We start from the raw sequence: 24,988 nt of genomic DNA on the forward strand, positions 1-24,988 counted from the left end.
CTCTTTTGGAGATTTGTGATCACCCTAAAGGCATTTACTGTGGGAAATAAATCTTTCCCATATGAGCTAACACAAGAGGGGAAGAAAAGATGGTTAATAACATAATTCTTAATACTAGGTCTAATGTGACTCTTCAGAGAGAAAAAAAGAAAGACCCACAAGAGATGGGTAAATACTTTAAGGAAAAAGAGAGATACAGAAACAGCACTCACAGAGACACTGCTTCAAAGAAAAATCAGAGTGGAACAATCACAGAGGGGAAACTAGAGAAATTCTGTAGGTCAGCCTTTTCTGTGTGTGCCTGAAGAATCTGGTGCCCAGAAAGGTGATATACCTTGCTCAAGACCACACAGATAGATTTTGTGTAGAATCTAAATAAGCACATATTTTAGCCCTAATTAATATAAGCAAAAAGACGAATGACCAATGTCTGTATACATGTGCCATCTTGGACAGACATAAAACCAGACACTAGCAAAAACTCCAAAATATTTGTGTGAAGATGCATTTTTATTATCTTAAGTTTCAGGACTTAATAAGCCCCACAGAACACCCCACAGAAATTGTAATCACCCTCTGTGGAGGTGGAGAAAATTCTGCAATCCAAGCAGCAACCTAGTGAAAGGAAAAACTGCTCCTTATGCACGGCCCCCCACCATTCCAGCCTGCAAATGTGAGGCTCCTCCTCCTGTGGCTGCCCATAAAACAGCTCCAGATCAGAGACAAGAGTCTGATTTTGACCTCAGTTTATAAACACTGGTCTTTAAAGTTTACTTCTGATCCCTAATTTTGTTTCGCTGATTTTTTTTTCTCTAGAAGCCCTCTAGTTCTAAAGCAAGAAAAGGAGACTGAATAATCATGAGCTGCTTGCTTTATTTTGCTTTTTCAGAACAAAAGAAAAAGCACAGTCTGCTTTTTGGCAAGGCCCTCTCTTAGTTTCCCCTCTCTGGGTCCTTTGAGTTCACAGCCAAAGGAAAGAGAATGTGTGTGCACACGCACACATATGTATGTATGTGCACATGGATGAGTGTGCAGCCATGTATGTGTATGTTTGTACCTATCTTTATAGGTACAAGTGCAAAATCTATCTGTGTGGTCTTGAGCATCTGCATTCCTGTGATCCTGGACTGGGAAAAGGCAGGAAAAAATGCTATGACACCGCAGACATCTAGCACATACCCTCACCTCATCAGCTCTGTACTTTCCTTTGTGTTTGTTCATCCTTTCACTCTCCTCTCCCATTTCTCTCACACCATTGTTAATCCCCTATGTGATGCTCTGTCTTCCTTCTGATAACGAGCTGTTGCAACTCCTTCTTAAAAAGCATTTCTCCCAAGCACACGCTCCCCACATTGGATTCCCAGAGCAACAGGGAGAAGAAATACCCTAGCGGTTGGTTAAGCAGTGGTCTCTGGACAAACTGTTGGCATTGAATATGGCACTATCCCTCTGAGCAGCTGTTAAGCAATTCTCTTTTTCTCTCTGGACCTAAATTCTCCCTCTGGAAAACAGAATTCAACTCAAGATCAGCCATGAGGTTGAAATAAGATCATGCATGTCAAATGTCTAATAGAATGTTTCTGTCCATAGCAACAAGAGTAACTATTATTAGGTTTGTGGTATTAATGTAATTTTGTTTTTAATGGGCTACATGACCAATACTCAGCAGTTAAAAAGGATATACACTGGAGTCTCTATTCAGCTGTGTTGCAGTACCCAGTGTCTCTAACTAGAAACAATTAACAGTGCCACTTCTTGTCCCTTCAGAAATAGATAAAACTCAACCTAAGATTATTTGTTTTTAACTCTTTTTTGAAGAATGCAACGTTCAGTGCATTCTTTTTTTTTTTTTAATCAGTATTGGGGATCGAACTCAGGACCGCCTGCTAGCAAGGCTTAGGCTGCTAAGCCCCATTTAGTGCATTCTTATTCTTTCATCCTTTTCTCTCTGTGTGTGTACATGTGTATGTGTGTGTTCTACTTATGAATAGCACTTGGAGAAAATCCCATATACATTATTTATTTAGCCAGTTTCCTATTGACGGGCACTCAGACTATTACTGTCATTTGTCCATGGTCAGCTTGTGTGCTTGCAATGACTTCTGTGGTTGGACCCACTTTTTTGTAATAGTCTTGGTCTCTCTTGAGGAGATGCCTCTTTCCCCTTCATGAACTGAAATGCCAGCCTATCTGTAGGTACTATCTTCAGGGTACCAGAATCTGCAGAAAATAAGAAAGAAATCCCAGCAAATGGGTAAGATGACTTTGCCATTCTCTTCTGGAGCCCTCACTTCTGGGCTTCTCTTGTAAAGCTCTCTTTTCAATCACAGAGGGTGCTCCAAGTGAGGACCGCAAAATGCTCGTCTAACCTGTCCTCATGCCCACCCCACACAGTTCTTATCCTGGAACTCTCTTCCATCCTTTAAGACAGTAGGGTTGTCAGTACCTCTTCCTCCACTTCCCAGAACATGCCTGCTCTCTTACCCTGCCCACTCTCTCAGTTCTCAGTTCCAGCTCAGTTCAGGTGGACCTGAAACCACCCATGAGTCACATTTACATTGTCTTGAGCCTGGGACAGGGACTCCGAAGAAACAGCTTCTTGGCCATCGTTCCTTGCACCCAGGCTCTTAGTGCTCAACACAGCCAAGTCATACTCATACCTTCCTCCAGATACCTTAAAGATGCTCCCACCAACCATAGAGCACATACTTTGTACCACATGCAGCCAGCGACCTCCTTGAATTTCCAAAACACAGGCAGACAAAGGGGAAGAGTACCACATTAAACCTATTTAACAGATGTGAAAACCGAGGCCCAGGGCTGAAGCATTTGTAAATAGTAATGCCAGAATAGAAATCACACCCAGATTATTAGTTCAACCTCAAAATTCCTGCTTTAAGTCCTACTGCATATAGCAGTCCTCCCCTTCATTCAACACAGGAACTAATGTATATTAAATGCTCAATAAAATTATGTCAAAAGGGGACTTTTTAAAAAAATTGTTAACTGCCTTCTAATGAGAAACATTTGCTATTGATTTGGGGCAGAAAATTTATGCAGGGAGAAAATAGAAGCCCTTTTTAGTCTTCTTGCAAGGTTTTAGTAATTCCATATATTTCCCTAGTGGAAGATTAAAATAACAGAATCCTTTGGAAAGAAACAAGAAGCATTGCCTTGGTCTCCCCAGCTTTTCAATATGCATGATTCAGTTCTTTCCACTGCGATCTGCGGTAAGGCAGTAAGCTTATGGGCCCCATATACGGCAAACAGAAACAGGCTAAAGTCACCTGGGAAGCTCTGTGGCCCCAAAACATGGTGCCTGTTGTTGCTGGATCTCCACCACAGCTACGCTGCTGCTTTAGGTTACAGAGCCATTCTCCTCCTCCCACTGTTACCATGCAAATCCCTGAAATGGGTGATGGATGGAGCCCTTAGTTCCTATAGTATGGAAGACAGGGCAGCTATTATGGCCATCTTATCAGAAAATTGGAGACTGGAGAAGAAAGACGCAACTTCTAAATTGTGCCTAATCCTACTCCAGCAAGACTTTCAGTCAGAGCAAAAATCGGAGTGACCCAGTCAGGCAGAGGAGGATCCTGTATACCTGAGTTTATGGACTCCGTGGGGTTTTTGCTCAGCTGGAGTCAACTAGATCTTTCCAAAGTAGACCTTAAAATCCAGAGGGGCCCACAGAAGGAAGGGCTACGTGGGAAAGAAAACAAAGAAAAAGAACATTTGCATTTACTGAATTCTTACTGTGTGCCAGATGTCATGCTAGGGGTTTTACTTCCATTATCTCTGCTAATCCTCAAAACATTCCTGTGGGTGCCCACTGCTGTCCCAATGGACAGACAGAGCAAATGAAGTTCACAGAAGTGAAGAGACTTGTCCTGGGACGTCCAGTCACCCAGCAGTGTCTTGCACCATCAAGATCTTGCAAGCTCCTGAGACCTTGTGGTTTCCAGATCTTTCTATACACAAGAGGAAGAAAAAAAAAAACAGGCAGTCACAGAGTATGGGAGTGGTTCACAGGTCACAGAAGAAAGCTGCAGGAGGAGATAGATGTTTTGGATGATCAAAAAAGGCAGACATTGGTCTTGATGACTGATGTGGGTTGAAGAAAGGAAAAGATGAGGAAATGAGCTCTCCTAGAGTCTGAAAATAGTTTCCTGAATTCCCGTCTAAACATGGTTGGCTGAAGTGGATAAAAATCTGAGCCAAAAAATACACAGAAAAGTCTTAGAGGAAATTGGCTTGGGGTAGGGAACATCAAGAGCAGAAAGTTCCCACTGGATACATGAGTTTCCTCACGGATAGATCCAGTGTCCAGTGGTGGTTAACTTTGGTGATGGCCTTTGGTTGCTCCCTGGCTGTGGCCCTCCTTTCAGTTCCACCAGTGGGCTGTCAAGATACGTGTCGTCTATGTGCACATTATCTCCAAGAGCCCCGTATGTATGTGGTCCAGCGATTCAGTCCTGTGAAATAGAAAGGTCACATCACAAGAATGTTGGTTGAAGAAAAGAGTCTCACCTATGCCTTCTATTCAAGGGCTACAAACACATTTTCTTCCAAGGAGATTCCACGTGAGGATTATACCTTCTACATTGCATATTAACTATATACTTGTCATGTCTTTGCATTATTTAATAAACTAGAATTCAAAGATTTGAAAAAGTGTTCAAAGCAAAATAAAAAATGAAAAGGGAATACATTCAGATTTGTGAAACCACTCTCTCTCGCTTCCTTGAAAACCAACCAAGATGCTAACACTCCCCTTAGTGGAAATGAATGACTGCACAATAACACCCATGGGCTGGTACTTAGAACAAAAGGATGATTGTCTCTAGCAAATCACACCTTGGTCACGGGTCACACCTTTTTCATTCTAAAGGCTTGGCTCAGACATCCACTCTAGGTGCTAAATTTTCTTGAATGAAGGATTGATCCAGGAAAAACCATTCATGGAAAACACAGTTAACCATATCTGGATTTCTCTTGTGTTTTCTCCTTGACAGCCATGGGATCTCCAAAGGAACTCATTTTCTCAGACATCACTGAGAATGCAGCCACTGTCAGCTGGAAGGCACCCACTGCCCAGGTGGAGAGCTTCCGAGTTACCTATGTGCCCATCAGCGGAGGTAGGAGACTCAAAGTTGGTAGAGTGGAGGAAGGGACCATGGAGGGTTTGATCACAGAGTGAAAGAGACCATGATTATCTCCAAACACATGGCTAAAGGAAAGCTACTTGCTTCATTTTTGAGACCAGTTGAAGAGATCCTATTTGTAAAGTCCTATAAGATCCTTGAAAGCATCATCTTTGGGAAGGGACATTTTATGAAGATCCTTTCTAGCCTTGAAATCCTAAAATTCTATGAGAAATTCATCCCTAGTTTTTGGAGTGTTTTTTTAAACAAAATTACAGAAAATTCTCTGTACAGTGTCCTTTTCTTCCTGAGCACACAGATCTTAAAAGTTGCTCTTGGTTGTGTATGAGATTTTTGTCTCAGACACCAAAATCTGTCTGTCTCATTACACAGTGGGGAGTTGGGACCTTAGCAGAGTTGTTGAATTGTAGTTCAGAACACAGGGCTGTGATAGAGGTCTCGGTGAAATCCATCTAACCACATTCCAGCAGGGAGTAAGCTCTATGTCGCTTGAGGTGTGTAGAGAGGACAGCTGGTGACAGGAATGCTGATGCATCTGTATGGAGAGTTTGGCTCTTCACCACCCACGAAATTCTAAGATGTGTAAATTCTGAATTTGCTGAAAAATATAAAGGCAACATCCTTGACTATGATCGTCTTTTTACTAGAAGTAGCATTTCTGCTAGTAACAAACTCTGTATAACCCTAAACCAAGATAATGGATAAGAAGTTGAGATGTACGTTCCATAGTGAGCTTTCCATATACTTTACAGGGAAAAAATAATAAAGAAAATAAAATTGGCACAACATGCCAGCCCTCTGCTGAACGGAGACTTGCCATTTTTAGTACGTTGTGATTTCATCTTTTTCCTCTCCTGGCTTGGTTTTTGGCATCCGCACCAGCGGAAAAAGCATTATACAAAAAGTAAGGCCTTTTCCCTCATGCCAGAGGGTGGGATAAAATGAGAAAAAGTCAAAGGAATGGTAGCAGAGAAAGACGTAATTTCATCTCGAAGTGGGACACACCCATCCTTGCGGCCCCCTAAACAAGCACTGATGGGATTTGCCACTGTTTACTGTGCCTCCTTTGTGTTCCAGGGATGCCCTCCATGGTTACAGTAGATGGGACCACAACGGAAGCCAGGCTGGTGCAGCTCATCCCTGGGGTGGAGTACCTCGTCAGCGTCATCGCCATGAAGGGCTTCGAGGAAAGTGAACCAGTGTCAGGGTCACTCACCACAGGTGCGTTGAGTTGGGGCCTGGTTTTTCAGAGATCCCTTGTTTGCTGTCATCAGCAGCAGGGAGAAAAGTTTATTTATGAAATCTAGTGGAAAGTGAATTGCATTTCAGGTGCCAAAATTCTTTACTGGAGCCTATCCCTGGACTCAGATGAGCTGTGAGGCCTTGACCTTCTTAACTTTCTAAGACCTCTACTTCCTGCACTACTGTGAGAACCAAATAACTTTGAATGAGTCTCATACTTCGAATGACCTGGGTTGAAATCTCAGCTGTGGAACCCACTAGGTTTTTAAGCCATCTGATAATTCCTCCACCCTCTGCGTTCAGTTTCATTCTCTACAAAATGAGTGTAATTCTCCCTCCCTCATAAAGATCTATAAATATGAATGGTTGTGTGAGTTCACCTGCCACCTCCTTGCTTCCTCCAGTACCTAGAACCACTGTGAGGACCTTTTCAAGTAGGTGTTTCATGCAGACCTACCATGCTGACAGTTATTCAGTGACTACTCTCTATTTGGAAGCTTCTGTATTCCAGACCCTGCTGTGACACTCTACGTTTAATCCCTATAACGACTATGATTCCCATTTGACAGAGAAAACAATTGAGATTTGGGGAAATTACTAAGCTACATGATTAGTATTTGCATAATGCTGGAACCAGATATGAGCACAGGTCATTCTGCCTGCAACCCCTATGTTCTTCTAAAATAGTCATTTCCCTATTGAAACCTGACTTGTCCGATAGGCTGTTAAGGAAGGAAATAATGAATCTCATTTAAGGGGGAATAAAGTGGAAAAGTTCTCTTCAGACAGCTATGTCTCTAAACAATTTATCCTTTGAGATATGAGCAATTATCCAGTCCAATCTATTAAAGGTCCAGAGAATGGAAATGTTAAAAATACCCTAATTGCCTAATACAGTTAATAATACAAAATTAAAACATCTCATCTGAACGCAGAGTCCTGTTCTCCCTACCACACAGGCCTTTATTCTTCTAAAGAAGTCCCAAGGCAGCGTTGCCATCCCCAATTAAAGTGGACTCTGGGCATATGTGGTGAAACAGGAAGGAACCCATGGGCACTCCCAAAATGTTCTGGTCCACCCTGGCTCTCAAGCCAGTTATTTCATCTCTTGAGGCTCAGATCCCTCGACTATGACATGAGCTGCCGACAGCTGCCCTCAACCTACAGGGCAGCTCTGCAAGGCTCCACTGTCTGTATAAGTTTCTTTCACAGAAAAATGGGGTTTGAGCTCTGGTGATATGTTTTCTCACATGTTCAGAACTTTTCACTGTATGCAGCATGTTTCCATTCGTCATATGTGAAAACCAAAATAACACTGAGAAAAATGCAGGCAGAATCATCATCCCCATTTTAGATGTGAGGAAATAGAGGCCCAAAGGAACGCAGTCAACAAGCTAAGGTGTCATGACTCAAAGCCATGTTTGGGACTCAGGACTGACCTCGACACCTGACAGTGTGAACTAACATCAGGAGTGTAGATGGTCAAGCAGCTCCGGTCTGATGTCCTTCCCCATCTTGACCAGTCCCTCTCCCACCATCTTTCTTTGCAGCTCTGGACGGCCCATCCAGCCTGGTGATAGCCAACATCACTGACTCTGAAGCCTTGGCCATGTGGCAGCCAGCCATAGCCCTTGTGGACAATTACATCATCTCCTACACAGGGGAGAGAGGTAAGATCTAGCCCAACACTCCTCACTCCAGAGGGTGTGGGTCTCACTGTTGACTTTTTCCATTCTCCCTTGTCCATGCTGTGTTTAGATACAGGATGACAAAAATGCATGGGTAGGTAGAAAGGCCAGCAATGTTCCTATGATTCTCACTTGCAACCTTAACAGAGTCCAGTAGGCTATGAAAAAAACAAGAGGCATATATGTCAGCTCTGCATATTTTCCTAGCCTTCCCTCCTGGCCTGCTAGTCTATCTGGCAGCATGAAACTCCCTTGCTAGGAAGCAATTCTTATAAAGGAGTTCAGAATCTAAAATCTTAAATAACATCAAGTGGAACTGAGTCCTGGCTCCTTGGAAGCCACAAGAGAGACCAATGGAAGCAAATTGCATTGAAAAACTCTGAAAGTATTTTTCTTTGTTTTTGCAACTGCCTGTGCTCATTTACCCAGTTGGCAGATTAAACACTTGCTTCGAGCACCTGCCAGCTATGGGCACAGGAAAGTAAGACCCGATACAAACAAGAGAGAGGAGAAAAAGAGTCCTTTTCAATGAACTGATCCATAATTTTGTAATGAGCAACCATGGAAAGAATTTTGCTGTTTTAATTTCCAAGAATATATATAGGTCGTGTGTTTTATGGATCCATCTTGTTTTTGTTTCAGTGATAATATGAGATGACATCATAATCTTTGCCCGGGGCCTCTGAAAATTTTAACTGAGCCTTGATACAGACCTGAGAAAGTTCTTTGTAAGGACACAGTCAAGATGGGGTCAGGATAGGAAAATTCTGATTTATTCTTTTTACACTTTAATTCTCATCCCTACGAGGAAACTTTTCTGAGACAGGAAAGGCAATGTTACCTAAAGTAAACCAGGGTACAGTCCATGATTATCATGGAAATTGTGGAGTCAAGACTAAAGAAAGGCTTGGGCCAGAAAGGAGGAAGGGAGCTTGCAGTTGATGAGATAAGGTAATCAACTATGTCAGTCAACTTTCCACTGCTGTGACAAAATACCTGAAGATCAAATTAAATAGAGGAAAATTTTATTTTGTCTCTAAACTTTCCATCTATGGTCACCTGGTCCCATTGCTTTTAGTTTTTGGCAATGAAGAACATCATGATGAGGAGCACATGGTGAGGCAGAGCTGCTCACCTGCTGGTGGCCAGGAGGCAGAGAGTAAGAGAGAGAGACTGGAGCCTGCATCCTAATATACAAGGACATACCCCAGTCACTAGCCTTGATTACTTCTTCTAGCTAGGCTGCACTTTATTGTTTCCATCCCTCCCAGAAGTGCCAGTAGCTGGGTACCAAGCCTTCTACACACAGCTTTGAGGGGAACATTTAAGATCCAAAGCATCACACCCACTTTTCCATGTTTCTAGAGACTTTTCCATTTTTAGTGCCAAAAGTTCTACGTGGGGGAAGCCATTCTGTCCTTGACAAACCAAAATCGTTCGTGCCCTGTGATTAGAAAGTAAACACATTCACCACAGCATGGTGGTTTGCTTTCTACCATTGGACACGACTGATCCTGGTGGGCCCAAGAAGCTATAACAGATTCTGGGGAACCTATCAATATTGTGACCCCTCAGCCTTAAGGATTTTGTGATCCTTTATTTGACAATATATGGTAATTTATAAAAAGATATGTACCTGGAAAGGAGGAGGAAAAAAATCATAAGACAAGTTAAATTTAGATAGGCTGAGACTTGGGAGTTACCTGCAACCCTCCTCTAGATCAGTGCCAGGACAAGTTCTGCCAGGACATCATATGGAAAAACTCCTGACCCAGGTCCTCTACCTTCTGATGGAGTGCCTGGAAAATCCAGTCCTATAGGATCAATCCTTTGTCTATGAGAAGAGCACTCGAGAGAGAAAACAGTCTGAGTTGTTTCAGAAATCAGACCTGCTTCTCTGCAAGGTCACTGAAAGTTTCTGTGTTAGGAGGAGGTGTATACATTGTTTGCCAAGCCTGCTGATGACTTGGACAGCAATAGGTAATGACCCTCGTATGTGTATTTCAGGTTTAGTGCCAGAAATTACACGCACCGTGTCTGGGAACACAGTGGAGTATTCTCTGACTGACCTTGAGCCTGCCACGGAATACACACTGAGAATATTTGCAGAGAAGGGACCCCAGAAGAGCTCCACCATGACTACCAGGTTCACAACAGGTACAAAGACAGATTGCGGAAAGCTGTCCCCTGAGACACCCACCCACAGCCTTCTTCCCAAAGGGCAGAAGGGGCAGCCCCTTGCAATGCAATGACATCAGCACCTGCTGAGTCACCAGTGGCTATTCAGTCAGAAGCCGAAGAAACACCATTTCCACTTCAACTGAAATGACCTTGTTCTCCCTGCAGATGAGGAAAAGATTTTAAGAGGAGAGATTTTTAAGTAGTAAAGCAGTCTTCCTTGGCCCTAAACCCAAAATTTAATGATCCATATTCCAGGAAGGGAACTATATTTGAAAAGGAAAGATTTTTCAGGCAGCTTTTCCTAGATGTCTAATGGAATTTTATGCATTGAGAGTTTTTTTTTTTTTTTTACAATCTTTAGCAATCAGAAACACAGGGAACATCTTCTCTGTGGGGGTAGACGATGATACTAGCACTCATCCTTCCTCTTATTTATAAGCAACGTGGTTTAGTGATCACCTTGGTAATGGTCATCACAGCTGTACCTTCTCCCTGAACTCCACCCAAAGCCAACCAGGACTGTATTGGACTCATGGGAATCAACCTTTAGGAAGAGATGAATCATGGAGAATCTGTCTTTAAAGATCCCATGTTCAATCTTTTCATCCATAAGCAGGGAAAGTTCTTGCACAAGTCACACCAGTTGGTGGAAGGGAAGGAACCTCAACCTACTCCCCTTAATCCTCCCCATCCTGTGTTTGCTGACTGATTTGATAATGTCTTCTCCAGACCTGGATGCTCCCAGAGATTTGACTGCTTCTGAGGTTCAATCAGAAACTGCTCTCCTCACCTGGCAGCCTCCCCGGGCATCAGTCACTGGTTACCTCCTGGTTTACGAATCCCTGGATGGTACACTCAAGGTATGTTGAAGTACATAAACAACCCCCCACTTCTGGTTGAAATGTGCATGAGACTGGTGCAGCAGAGTTTAAACAACAACAACAAATTAGTAGGGACTGGATGCGATGCTGAACCTTTTGAATCATACACTACAATCTCTCTCATTTTAACCAGCTCCCGGGTCTATAACAAACCAGTCTCAAGAACCACTACTTACAAGACTTGAGGATGTTTTAGGAGCTAGATTCCTTGTTCTTCAATGTTAAATTGAGCAAAGACCAAGAGCTTTCTGCACATTTGGCCTACATATGATCTCACAGACCTCACATCATTACATGACATTTATCACATATTTCACCAAGTCTTTACAACAGTGACTGCTAATACTCTTTATACTCTTTATGCCCATTGTTAATGCTACTTATTAGTCCCTCCCCCATGAACTTTCTTTTCTTTTACTTTTTAATTTGCAATAGCTTTAGACCTTCAGACAAATGAAAAAGATTTTTGAAAGCTTACCTTCCACACATGATACTGGATTTTTCATTTTTGTTATCTTACCTTGTATTCCTGAAGTCCTTTACTTATTCTCCGTACATTCGTCTTTTTCTAGCATCTTATTCATTTCCTATATCATCTTCTCTTTGCTCTAAAATATATTATTGGCATTTCATTCCAGAATGGCATTTTTTTTTCAGTTTCTTCATTTTATTGTTTTGGTTCAGCTTTTTTTTAGTATATTCTCCCTTTTCCAAATTAAAGTCTCCAACCAGCACCTATTAGTCCCAATTTATCCTTTTACACTTGGTCCAAGAACAAAACAGCTGATTGGGAGTTCCAACTGCCCCACGGGGATTATCAATTATGGGATTCACTATAGAAATATCTGGCAAGTACCTAGCAATTTTATTAGGGCATGCCAAATATCAGTACCATAAGTCTGGCTCTCACCATATGCAGAGTTTCTCTCCATTTTATGATTCCAGTGTAACACCCAGCTTGAGCATGGCGGTAGAATCTGGTGGATTTGAATTCCAAGCCCCCTCTCTATCTGAGCTTCTCCAGTGAATAAACTGGACCAGAGGTGTGTGGGGAGATCTGGAAATCTGTTTCTCACACAAAGCTTTCAAACATACCAAACCTTACTTAGTTCAGCCACACGCCACCTTGCCACCAAAGGCATCTTTGATTTTGTACACATCCATCATGAACTTATAGACATCAGCCAGACTGGGGTTGCTCTGCTCACTATAATTAGTAAGCCCCCAGCTCTTGTTATCAGCCCCTCAGGAGCTGCTCTATCACCCACTTTGCATCTACCAAGGTTCTATTGGCATGAAAAACCTGTCACTGTCGCAGTCCGCTCATCTTTGCATATTTACACCCTACAATTCTTTACTCTCACTTCAATTGACATCAGGAACAAGAAGAGGTAAACAGGCATATCCAATATCCAATAGGTCAAAGTTAAGCAGGAGTGGACACATGTCTCTAGTTACTGTCATGGCCATTCCTGAGTGGCTGTGCAACAGACTAACTTGGCGTAATCTGAAGCAGGTTCCTTGTCTTCTCAGGATCAATGCTCAGACATCCCACTTACACATGTCTATGATCCCCTCACAGTTAGGCATCCAGGACTTGTCTGCCTTAGTTGTGAGTCTTATTCCAAGCTGTCCTACTTGCCTAGAAGACAACTTTGCATAGCAACCTGGAAAACTGATAGGTAATTGTACCCCTGAGTACTACAGTAAGCCCAGCTTTGTATCTAACAGTTGATCTTTCCCTGGGGACCAGACCTGAGAGGAACGTGAAGGTCACTGGTATTCAGTAGGAACTCATCCTGGTTTACTTTTCTTGCATGTTCCATCCCCAGGTTTAGATTTCTCACTCAAGAGAATCAACTTAGTAGAGAAGACTCCCATATAAAGAGTTGAGAGACCAAGAGGCAAGATCGTCTTCTGCCACCAACAAATTATGGAATGGTAGCAAGTCTCTTAGCTTCTCTGGAACTCGGTTCCCCATTAGAAGTCAGGATAACACATGTGCTTCTCAGGCTGCAGGCAGCCTCCCAGGGGCCTTCACACTGACTCAGCACCTCCCAAACCCAGCCAGCCATGCTTGTGTGTGACAGAGGGCCGTGTTGTTTGGTTGAATTCCAATCTCCGATACCAAAGTCATCTGCTAAAAAGAATTGGAAACAAAGTGGATTTGAAAAAAAAGAGGATCACCTGGGAATGGAAACTAATCCCTTGCTCCAGACAGTAGTCCAGGGACCAGGCACACAGTTAGAGAGTCCCAGACCTGTCTCTCCTGATAGATCTGTTCTGGAAAATCATGCTGGGTTAGCCCAAAACTTCTCCATGCCCCACCCACTGAGGTACTGTTATCATCTCCTGACTCAAGAGGTTTCTAAGCTGACTCTGCATCAGAATCCTCTGGAAAGCTTCTTAAATACACACCCGGCCAGGCCTCTGCTTCTCTCCATGATGGCTCAGTTAGTCTGAGCAGGGGCCTCCACATCATGGTATTCTTAAAGCTTCCCAGGAGAGCTGTGAGAAAGAGCCAGACTTAGAGACCACTGACCAGACTGACCACAAAGTCCTCTGCACATTGTGCAATTCATCTTGCCACCAACTTGTTTCTTTTAAAGCAAAGTTGGGTTTATATTGTCGCCTGTTTGAGACCCTTTCAGATCTTCCCATTTCTTATAATGATAAGCTTCCAGTTTTGTAGTTTGATATTTAAGGCCCTTTATAATTTAGTCTTTCCTACCTTTTCCATTGCTCCTTCATCTGAAACCAAGTACACTTAGAGTATTGTTTCTTCACATTATTTTCACTTACTCTGCCCTCTTCCAGCCCCAGGGCCTTTGCTTATAATGTATTCTCCCTATTTCTGCTGGTCCAGTAATTCACATAGAGCCTGGATCAGAGGGAGTGCTCTGTGGCTTCTCACCGGATGAACAAATGAACACATCATCTACATATACCCAAGAATATCCACGGTCAAACTGCTATGCTTTTTTCTTCTCTTCTTAGGAAGTCATCTTGGGTCCGGATACCACCTCCTATAGCCTGATAGACTTGAGCCCATCCACCCACTACACAGCCAGGATCCAGGCACTGAGAGGCCCCCTGAGGAGCAAGCTGATCCCGACTGTCTTCACCACAAGTAAGGAGGCCAGGGAGCAGTGGAGAGTTGAGATCTATCTTTATGAAACTGAATCAACCCTCTGCTTCCTCTTTGACTCCTTAATAACATCTTCTAAATAAGTCTCTGAAAAGTACCAGTTCCCTGTTACTCTTTGGAACCCTGGGGACTGTGGGTGCATGAGGGTATGAGCATCTTAGTGAAAGGAATGGAAGACAGGGGTAGGGGACCCATCTGGATTCAGTCCCCATCTCTGAAGCTGACTGAGCAAAGTTCTCTAAGCCTCAGTTTCTCCATCTGTACAACTGGACTAAAAAGCATCCTTTTGTCATCAGACTCCATTAAGGGTTAATGAGATGTTGTATTTGAACTCCTGGGAGAGTGTTCAAAATAACAACTGTCCATCCTACCAAACTGGCACAGTGAACAATGATTATTATGCCTAATTTCCAAGTGATAAATGAAGGCTTCCAGAGACTAAATGCCTTGTTTAAAGCTAGCCTGAGTTAGAGTTGGCCTTGGGTGGTGCTGGCCGGGAGCCCCCTCTGCACCCATCACTGGGCATCTTCTGTGAGCAATCAATGGGTAGATTGTTCACTGCCTCCATAAGAAGCTGCATCTACTCATGAGTAAAGGCAGCACGGTCTGGGAGCTGCCTCCTGCCCTTCCACTTACCTCAACAAACATTCTGACATGACTGCCAAGGAGAGTGCCCTTTCCTCAGATCTTAGGGAGCATGAACTGCAAGTGGACCCTAAAGATGCTCTCAGGCTAGGGCTGTGACATAAGCAAGAAGACAGCTTGTGTAAGTAAAGTACAGTGAGGAGGTGGTGTCAGGTGACCAAAAAAGAACTGCGATGACTACCAGCTCACTGGACGTCTGTTAAGTATGGCCCTCAAACTACCCATTTTTATAAGGTTGTTAATTTTTGTGTCATTTGATTACACTTGAAAACTTCCCAGGGATTCTCATTTTAGCCAAGATTCTCAGGCTCAGAATAGTTAAATGGTTTCTCCAGTGTTATACACTAAGCAAGTGGCAGGTCCAGGATTTGGGCCCTTATTTCAGAATTCTCTGAAGAGCCTGAGATGGAGCCATACATGGGTTTGAAATGTATTTATCTGGGGGACTCAGAGCTTCAGACTTTTATCAAAGTCTCAGAGCCTCCTGTACCCCAGTAGAATCATCTGCACCACAGAAAGCCACCCACTGGATACTGGAAACAGCCACCACAGCCAGTACCTGGGTATGCCTGGCACTTTACCTTCACAGCAGCTCCAACTGGCTCCCATAGAGATAGCTTACAGTGTCCATCAGTATGGGGGACTGAGTGGGCCCTTCATGTCATGACTTCTAGGCCACATAGCAGCCCTACAAAGTGGGTTTCAACTTCATGCTGTCTGGGAAGCAACAGAGACTCAGAGAGTCACTTTGTTTGCCCAATAAACATCAAACCAATGAACAGTTGAACTGCAGTCTTGAAAGCTCCTACCCTGATCCTCCAGCTCTGAGATTTATTATTTCTCCTTTCCCTGCAGTTGGGCTCCTGTACCCGTTCCCCAAGGACTGCTCCCAAGCAATGCTGAATGGAGACACGACCTCTGGCCTCTATACCATTTATCTAAACAATAATAAGACCCAGGCTCTGGAGGTTTTCTGTGACATGAGTTCCGATGGAGGTGGCTGGATCGTGAGTATCATGACATATTCCAGAGTTCTCAGACCAGGAGGGTGGGCACACCAGGACAGGGAATGGAAATGACCTCCTCCTTGTGCATTGTGACACTGACATGCATGAGGCTTTGCAAGACAGGGCCTGTTGTGCCGAGGAACTTGGGAATGACCCCTTTCGACAAAGAAATGGAAAGAAATTGTGGGTTGGAAAATAACATGAGAAATAATTTTCTTCAAATGAATCTCATCTAATCCTTCTCAAACAACTTGTATAAATACAGTGATCATCAAACCCATTACTTCTTAGTAGTGGCTAAGCCCGTACTCCTTACCAGAAACTTTCTAAGAGTTTAATAAGAATTATTTAAACCCCATTACCATATTACTGGATAGTAATAAATTTTATTCTTAGAGAAATTTTAGGCTCACAGCAAAGTTAATAGGAAAGTAGGGTTCCCATATGTCTACTCCACCCACACAGTGTCCCTCATATCAGTATCCTACACCAGCATGATATATTTGTTAAAACTGAAGAGCCTACACTGAGACATCATTATCCCCCAAAGCTGGGTAATATTTTCAGTCCCCATTTCCCAGATGAGAACACCATGCATAGTTCAGGGTCACAAAAGGGAGGTGACCTGCCCAAAGTCACATGGAAAGTGAATGCTGGACCGAGCAAGGCTGGGTGCTCTTTCCCAGTCCGATGCTTCTTCCTGCCAGAAAGTAGCCCTTTCTTTCCTTCAGGCTCAAGTGCACCCAGATGCATTGCTTATGTTTGTAGGTGTTCCTGAGACGCAAAAATGGGCGTGAGGACTTCTATCGAAACTGGAAAGCCTATGCTGCTGGATTTGGGGACCGCAATGAAGAATTCTGGCTTGGTAACAAACCCCTGCATGCTTGTATCCAAAATGTCCCATTTCTGCCTGCTTTGGCATTTGGTGTAAACAAGGTGACCTAAAGGGAGAGAAATGGGTTAGAAGGAGAGAGGCTCTACTAGTAGGAGCTCTGGTAATATGGCAGACTATCTAAATCCCAATATGAGAGACTATTTAAAGGCTTTAGGTCCCTAAAAAATCCTGAGGGCCAACAACCAGCCTCATCAATTAATCTACCCTTAAGTCAGTGACTTAACCATTCACAGAATTGTTCCAATTGTACCCCCTGATAATGCTAAATGGGTCCCTCTCACTCTCCAGTTATGGAGATGGGTCCCTTATAACCATAACCTCTGACCTCCTGACCACTGCACAGTGCATTCACATGAGGAGGCAGATCCTTAGAGAGGCTGAGTGGCTTGCCCATGGTGATCTACCCAGTGAGCCACTGAGCTGCAATTTAAAATCACCCAAATCAACACCAACTTGCTGTCATTCATCCATCCATGCCACTCACACTAACAACCTGCCTGCACCAAGCCTGACCCTGAGAATATCCTTCCCAACACTGCCTGTCGCTTTATGTGAGTAAGGATTTTCAGAATTTAAAGGGTGCCTTCACCCTTATTGTCTCTGAGTTTCATAATGTGGTGGGAGGCTACAAAGGCACTGATGATAACCTGATTTTACCTGAGGCTCAGAAACATCATATATTTTACCTCCTGTGGTCCCAGTGGAACAAGCTTCCAGTGTATCTTGGTGACACATACTCTTTCCAGTGTACCCAGTTGATGCTTTGTACTGGGTGGAATAGAAGATTGATGGCGTCAGTCAATTGTGCTTCCTTTGCAACCATTGCCTGTCCTCTGCAGGGCTAGATAACCTGAGCAAAATCACAGCCCAAGGGCAATACGAGCTCCGTGTGGACCTGCAAGACCATGGAGAGACAGCCTATGCCGTTTACGACAGGTTCAGTGTGGGAGACGCCAAGACCCGATACAAGCTGAAGGTGGAAGGGTACAGCGGGACAGCAGGTATGGGACAATCACACCGGAAGCCGAAGGACCGCCTCGGTGTTTCCAGCTAACTTCTGCTTTCCTTCCTTCCCTTTCTTCCTTTGTTCCTTCTTTCTCTCCTTCCTTCCTTCTTCCATTTATTGAATCAATCAATACTTGAATATGTACTAGACAAAAATACTAATCCAGAAGAACTATACTTGAAAAAGGCTGGTTAAGTGTTTTAGTCACTAAAAGACAGCGAAGGTTGAGAATTGGGCCACCAGGATTGATTTATAAATCCTCATTCAAAAGATACACGGAGTGATCAAAAAATACGATGAATACTGAAAAATGTTTTTAAATTTATTACAGTAAAAGACACATTTCCAAGAAGGATAGGAAAGTGAGATGGAGTATGTAATATTTTGAAGAGGATTAGTAGTACTGTGCCTTTCATTGTAATAATTTTTAGTTGAAACATTCATGGTGTGTTTGATCATCCCACGTATATCTTTCTCACCCATTTTTAGCTAACAGCTCCAGACTTAAAGAAAAATGGTTACCCAAAGCTCTCAACCCTCATCTAACCCAGTGCTTTGTTAACCCGGTGCTTTGGGTAGAAGATACTGTTAGTGTGTAGATGCTGAAACAGAAAGTCCAAGTGGGGCTGAGAATGCCTTTCTTATAGGCTCCCTGGTGATAGCAACGGCATTGGTGTTGCTGGTCTATGGACTGCTGTTTGAGTAGCATCTGCTCTGTCACCAGCTGCTAACATGTCTTCTAAGACATCGCTGCTACCTGGCATCCAGCCTCATCCTTCATACCCACATGAACAGAAGCTCACTCCACTACCTCTCCAGTGACCTTTTTATTCTGTGCCGTTCATATTCCTAGTTCTAGTTTTGAAAACTGCTTTGATTTGATACAGCCTTTGTAGGATTTTTCTGGCTGCACATTGAGGAGAAATAAGAAAACAATATGTATTGTCTGTTGGGTGGCGTTGTCTTTTGTAAATGTATTAGTTGTATTATCCCCACTTAGTCCTCACAAAAATCAAGATGTGGGTATAAATATAAGGAAGCAGGCTCAAAGGAACTCAGTGACTTGCCCAAGGTGAAACAGCAGCTAGAAGGGGAGGAAAGTGGTTGCAGAGAAACAAGAAGCGTAGCCAGAGATTTTCTTGTTATCAAAAAGGAATTGGCTGAGCGAAGGGACTACCCCATGCAAGCCAAACCTGCTTTGGGTGGTGGCTCTTTTTGTGTGTATGAAAACAGAAAAGACAGATGCTATGGCACATTTCCAATCCTTCTGAGCCCTGAAAGGAAACATCCAGAAAGGAGAAAGTGTGCAGATAAAGGGATGTCAACAGCTCAGCTTTAGTCTAAGAGGCACAAAGCTGTTTCAAGATGGCAGTTTGGTGGTAATAAAGAGGAATAGCCAGGGGTGAAAATTGTTCTAGCTATGGAGAGCCTCAAAGAATTCTGACATCTTGTTACTTAAAAATAAATACCTCTGGTTTTGATGACTTCGGGCAAGAAGGATACTGTTACATGGCAGAGAGAAAGAGAGAGAGAGAGTGGCAGAAAGAGAGAGAGAGAGAGAAGAAAGAAAGAAAGAAAGAAAGAAAGAAAGAAAGAAAGAAAGAAAGAAACAAAGAAACAAAGAAATAAACAAAGAAAGAAAGAAATTCAAATTCACCAAGCAGCAAAAATGTGGCCCTTGTATGTCTCTGCATTTCCGAAGAGAAAATGTACCATATTTCCCTTTAGTATGACAACTTTGGTAAGACTGTATTTTCCCCTGCTTTGCTAGCAGCCAGGCCCCTACAGGGGAGCATCTGCTACATTCACACCTACCTGCCATCCTCATGCTCTGGGTAACATCATCGGTTACTAAGTCTTTCCACGACTTGCTCCAAATGGCAGCATACAATGTTTAGGCATCCTGAAATCTTTTTACACAACAAAAAGAAATGCCACTAAATTGCTTCCAAAGTTCAATGTATTAAATTACAAACTGCATTCCCCAATAAACTTTTATGAGTTGGGCTTCTTGTACAAGAATCAGAGAACACTAGTCAGATACAGATTTCAAAAAATAACTACATGACACAGGCTCTTTGACAACATCTAATACCTGAAGGGCTTAACTTTACTGCATGTGGAACAAGCACACATCATTGTTAAGCGAAAATTTCTCAGCTTACTCTCAGCTCTTTTTTGTAAAAAGAATGCAGGAAAATCATAAACACACTTATCATAAATACCTCCTGCTCTACCTGCTCAGAGCACACCTTCGTAGCCACTGCCACACAACACTGTGATGCAGAGGAATTGGGGTGCTGGTGCTATTTAGAGCACAGAGGGTGAGCAGAGGCTTGATTCACCCAAGGCCCCAGCTAGAGAGAGAGGTGGGCCCTGAGGCTAGAGCCTCTACAGTTACCAACAGCATTTTTCCTGCCTCTTAGGCTGCTGTCAGAAATGGGCCTTGGGAGGCACTCATGACCCAACAGCTCCACTTTCAGGCACAACTTTGAGTCTGCAGTTCAAGGCCCACTCACCCCAGAACCATACGGTTTAGCAACTGTTAAGAAGGTTCTCTGGCTCTTCCCTTCACAGCCCAGAAAGAAACTGCAGCTGAGATGTTAGGCCCTTATTTTTCTCTCCCTCTTCCTCTCAGGTGACTCCATGGCCTACCACAATGGCAGATCTTTCTCCACCTATGACAAGGACACAGACTCAGCCATCACCAACTGCGCCCTGTCTTACAAAGGAGCTTTCTGGTACAAGAACTGTCACCGTGTCAACCTGATGGGGAGATATGGGGACAACAACCACAGTCAGGTGAGTAGACTGTGCAGGCAGGCAGGGCTGGGGACGCTGGACGGGGTGAGGGGAAGACATCTTGGCTACTCATACAGGTGAACACTTAGAGGCAGCAACCACAGAGAGTGACAATATGTTTTTCCTTCAGCACAGCAAGAAATCTCAATGACAGCATAGAGAAGCTAAAATAAAATATCTCATGTTAACCTTTGAAGATCCCAAGGAGAAACATTGGCCAAATGGATTCTAGGCTTAGAAAACTTTTTTCAGATACAATTTCTGTGTGAACCTCAAAAGTAACCCAGATAAAAATGGAGATCATTTAGATGAAACAGGATTGAGAGCCCCAGAGTTTAGGAATAGCTTAGGATGAAGTCACACATTTTAAAACCCATAACTTTATGATAGGACCAAGGACCAGAGAAAGGTAACTTTTCTGAGGTCATGGAATGAAGTTGAGGTCAGACACAAACTTCCCCACTTTCAGGCCCCAGTGTTTTTCTTGCACCACACACAACTCTAGCACAAACTTTGCAATCACAGAGGTAGGTTTTTTAGATGCCCTTTAGAAATGGGGGAGCAAAGCCAACCCAGTAGTCTCCCTTACAATGGGCCCTTCCAGCATCAGTGTGTGCCTGGAGGGTGAATATTGCCAAGTGGGGCCAGCACATTACTCAAAAGCAGCTCCTATCCTGGCCCTGCTCAGAAGCTCACCCTGATCCCAGAGAGGAGGGACAATGTTCTCACAGAGCCTGCCCACACTGACCCCTGGACCTCCAAGAGCCTTGCCAGATCTTCTCACCAGAATCCTCAGGGCTTGGTAAAAGTGCAGTGGCCCAAGTCACACAGCACGACCCAAGGGTTTGTATTTGACAATCCCAGAAGCAGTGAAGCATCTCCACTTTTTGTTTATTGTACTTCTGTTGCTGTTGACTTGGGGAGATTTGTTTTCCAGGGGATCCTACAGGGAATTCCTGCCATGCAGTGGGCTTGGGCATTGCTACCCTGTATTGTTAGCAATTTTGGTACCTGTGGTTACACCTGGATTAACTACTAGCAATTCATACCTGTGACCTTAAATGTACATCTCCCCTTGACAAAGCTTTCCAAAGAACTCTCCCCTTCTCAGTCTCACCTACCTATCAGCTTTATCCTCTAGGGAATCAAGACCTGACTTTTCACCAAAAAAGCCACTAAGGAGACCCAAGAATCCATCTCCTGGGTTCTTTCCATCTTACTACATTGCCTCAGTAACATTTCCACCCTGTGCATTCTTCTATTCCATTTATTGTCCTATCTCCTAACACCAGTGCAAAGATTTTTCCAAAAACAAATCAAACAAAACAAGTCAAAAGTGAAACCTATTTTTCCACCCTTCCCTCCAATTTCAGAAGAAGAAAGAGATAACACAAAGAACTCACGAGAGCTCAGACCCAGCTCTGGCTCTGCTTAGGCTGCCATGTGATTTGGTAATGTCTCTTCCCCCTTTGAATTGAGTCTCCACCAAAATACAAAGAGATTTGGCTTCCAAACCTGATTATGAGAGGAAAGAGTGAGGGAAGGGGAAGGCAGTGTGTACAGCAGGTGGGCTGGACTGTCTCATGGGAGCTGAGTGATTATAAGCACATTTGCCCATGAAACAACCAGCTCTTCGTAAATCCCAGTTCCCTGGCAGACTCAGAGACCGGTGAATGCCAAAAGAACCAAAAAATGTGTCTCTATTTTCCCCTCATTTCAGTCTCTATTAACTTCTTTGTGGACTTGTTCCCTAGCCCTACAAAGAAGAGGAGTCTCTTCTGGGAAAGGGAGGGAGCACTGCTGGAAACTATAGGTACCCACCTCCTCTTGCCCTATCCTGGGTGAGGACCTTATGCCAGACCATGCCCTCTGTGGACCCCACTGAAGAGCTACTCATGGAACCAGGAAGCCCGTAGTCTTTTCTTGTAAAAATGCTTTGACCAAAATTTCAAGGATCTTTCTCCCTCTTTGAGATTAAAGAAGTAATATTTACTGAGCCCCCTACAAAAACCCAGCACTGTGATAGCATCTCTACTCATTTAATCCTCATAGTATCTCTCAAGGATGACATTATTGCATGTTGAGAAAGGAGAAAACGTAGTGAAACTGAGGCCCAAAATATTTTGATAACATTCAAAATCATTTATCACTCAAATAAACGCAATAATGTTACCCTCTTCTGTCACATTGCAACTCATGTTCCACCTCTGATTTTTTTGCTAATCCATACCAACATGCATACCCTGCACTTAGCTATTCACTTATGTAACCTCCAGTCAGAACTTTCTGCAGAAACTGTTATTAGAAAACCAAATTTATCGCCAACATTTTGTTTCAAGATGGCCGCCCAGAGCTCAGTGCAAACTCAGGTGACTTCTGACCAATGGTAAGACACCGAGTCAGATTCAGCTGGTGCCTTTGAAAGTTCCACAGCACAGACCAATGGACAAGAGAGGCAAGAGGCAGCTGCTGTGTTACACCACACAGACAAGTTGTGGCAAAGCTCTTTTGTTTGAACAAACTAAACAGTAAGGGTCAATGCACATCTTGCTTAGCGGAAACCAACTTTAGGGTCTCTTCTTTCTTACAGGGAGTTAACTGGTTCCACTGGAAGGGCCACGAATACTCAATCCAGTTTGCAGAGATGAAGCTAAGACCCAGCAACTTCAGAAATCTAGAAAGCAGGCGCAAACGGGCATAAACTCCAAGGACAACTGGGTGAGAGAAGAGGGCCCAGAGAAAGGAAAGGATTTTACCAAAGCATCAATATACCCAGTCTGATCATCTGGCCACACCTGGGCATTGGGCAAGAGTCAAGGCTGGCCCCAGGCCATGAGGCCACTGCATCACCCACTCTGCGGTCACTTCCTTCACACCAAAGACAGCGGGCTGCAGCAGGCTTCTGTTTTGTTGTTTGACTCAGCAAAATCCTTCCGGTGACGACAACACAATAGTTTTTACTTCTCTCAGTGGCTCTGGGAATGGGAGAGGGGGAGACAGTGGTAGTTTGTTTTAGAACCAGCTGTATTTTTAAAAAAGCTATATAATTAATTGTTATTATTTTTGTTAGTAAAGATAAAATGTGTGTCATTGGAATTTGCCCCCCTGTTTTTTACATTTCATACAACTGAAGTCAGAAAAGCAATACTGTTTCCCTTTCAAGGAGATGATTAATATTATTAATATAATAATGATGATGATGAAAACTAAGGATTTTTAAAGAGTTGTTCCTATCCCAAACACATCTTGATGGTACGTGACTGTATTTTTTTTAATAAAACCACAAGTACTTTAAGTTTGGCTGTTACACTGCTTTTCCTTATCTGTCCTGAATTCCACTAAAGCCAGTGTGTGTGAACGTGAGAGGAATGTTAGAAAAGACAGGTAAGGACAGATGAGGTGGGAAGAGTGAAAGAGATTCAAAGGCTGAGAGAGGGAACATGCTTTTTAGAACAAAGTTTAACAAAAATGGAAAACCCAGCAACTTAAGATTTAGCTTCTTGCTCCACCACCTTTCTGCTTTCCATAGCTGTTTATAATGTAAAAGCTCTCTTATTGTAACCTCTGAGTCCTATAAGGTAGATGAGGTGGGGATTATTACTATGCAAATGTAAAATCCCCCAAAGCAGCATCCTTGTGTTCCACTGTTGGGAGATCCCTAACTTTGGCCCAGGAATATAGCCCAGTGGCATAAGCACCTGCCTGAAAAGCACAAGGTCCCAAGTTCAATTCCCACAATACCCTCCTCCCAAAGAAAGAAAGAAAGAAAAAAATCCCTAACTTCTCCTGCCTCAGTTTCCTCACCTGTAAAGTGAGGACACTCATACTTCTTATTTTGCATCATTTCTGTGATGCGTAAATTATGTCATCCATATAAAACCTTAGCATGATACGTGACATATATAAATGCTGTTAAGTGTTATCTATCTGTGCCATTCCCTTATAAGGGATAAATTAATGCCTTATTTACTTTTTTGCTTGTTGTGGAACCAAATACCCAACACCCAAAGCTAGCTGAGCAAAGATTTATTGAACCTTGCAATTTGTAGTGCTGCCATTCCGTAATCAACTGGCTCCAAGCAGACTGGTATGGCGGAGGGGCATTGCAGGGGAGAAACAATTCATGGCAGGCCAAGGACAGAAAAACAGTGAAGTAGCAAGCAGCTGTCTAATTTACAGATAACACATCCTTGATCTCAGCATCACACATTTAATTCCAGTATCACACACTCTGGATACAGCTGCCTCTGAAAAACTCCTCCTATCAGCATCAAGTTTTGAGAGAACATCTAGACACAGCCACAACAACTAGAGTTTATGGACTTGAC

At 43.3% G+C, this 24,988-nt stretch overlaps 1 protein-coding gene across 8 annotated transcripts in view; it reads left to right on the plus strand.

Moving 5' to 3' along the window:
• The window catches only part of Tnc (tenascin C), an 89,552-nt gene extending 65,597 nt beyond the window's left edge, over window positions 1-23,955 (plus strand). For all 8 annotated transcript variants that reach the window (XM_013142926.3, XM_013142927.3, XM_013142928.3 and 5 more), the window contains 11 exons: window positions 5,016-5,138; window positions 6,243-6,386; window positions 7,958-8,077; window positions 10,103-10,252; window positions 11,006-11,136; window positions 14,155-14,287; window positions 15,806-15,957; window positions 16,726-16,822; window positions 17,692-17,853; window positions 20,497-20,660; window positions 23,251-23,955. In XM_013142926.3, the coding sequence (XP_012998380.2) occupies window positions 5,016-5,138; window positions 6,243-6,386; window positions 7,958-8,077; window positions 10,103-10,252; window positions 11,006-11,136; window positions 14,155-14,287; window positions 15,806-15,957; window positions 16,726-16,822; window positions 17,692-17,853; window positions 20,497-20,660; window positions 23,251-23,361 (1,487 nt within the window). In that variant the 3' untranslated portion in view covers window positions 23,362-23,955. The remainder of the gene's footprint in view (window positions 1-5,015; window positions 5,139-6,242; window positions 6,387-7,957; window positions 8,078-10,102; window positions 10,253-11,005; window positions 11,137-14,154; window positions 14,288-15,805; window positions 15,958-16,725; window positions 16,823-17,691; window positions 17,854-20,496; window positions 20,661-23,250) is intronic.
• Window positions 23,956-24,988: the final 1,033 nt, after the last annotated feature.

Source organism: Cavia porcellus, unplaced genomic scaffold (genome assembly GCF_034190915.1).
Source record: "Cavia porcellus strain 051 isolate PalLab524CR breed Dunkin Hartley unplaced genomic scaffold, mCavPor4.1 scaffold_1, whole genome shotgun sequence".
Lineage (NCBI taxonomy): Eukaryota > Metazoa > Chordata > Mammalia > Rodentia > Caviidae > Cavia > Cavia porcellus.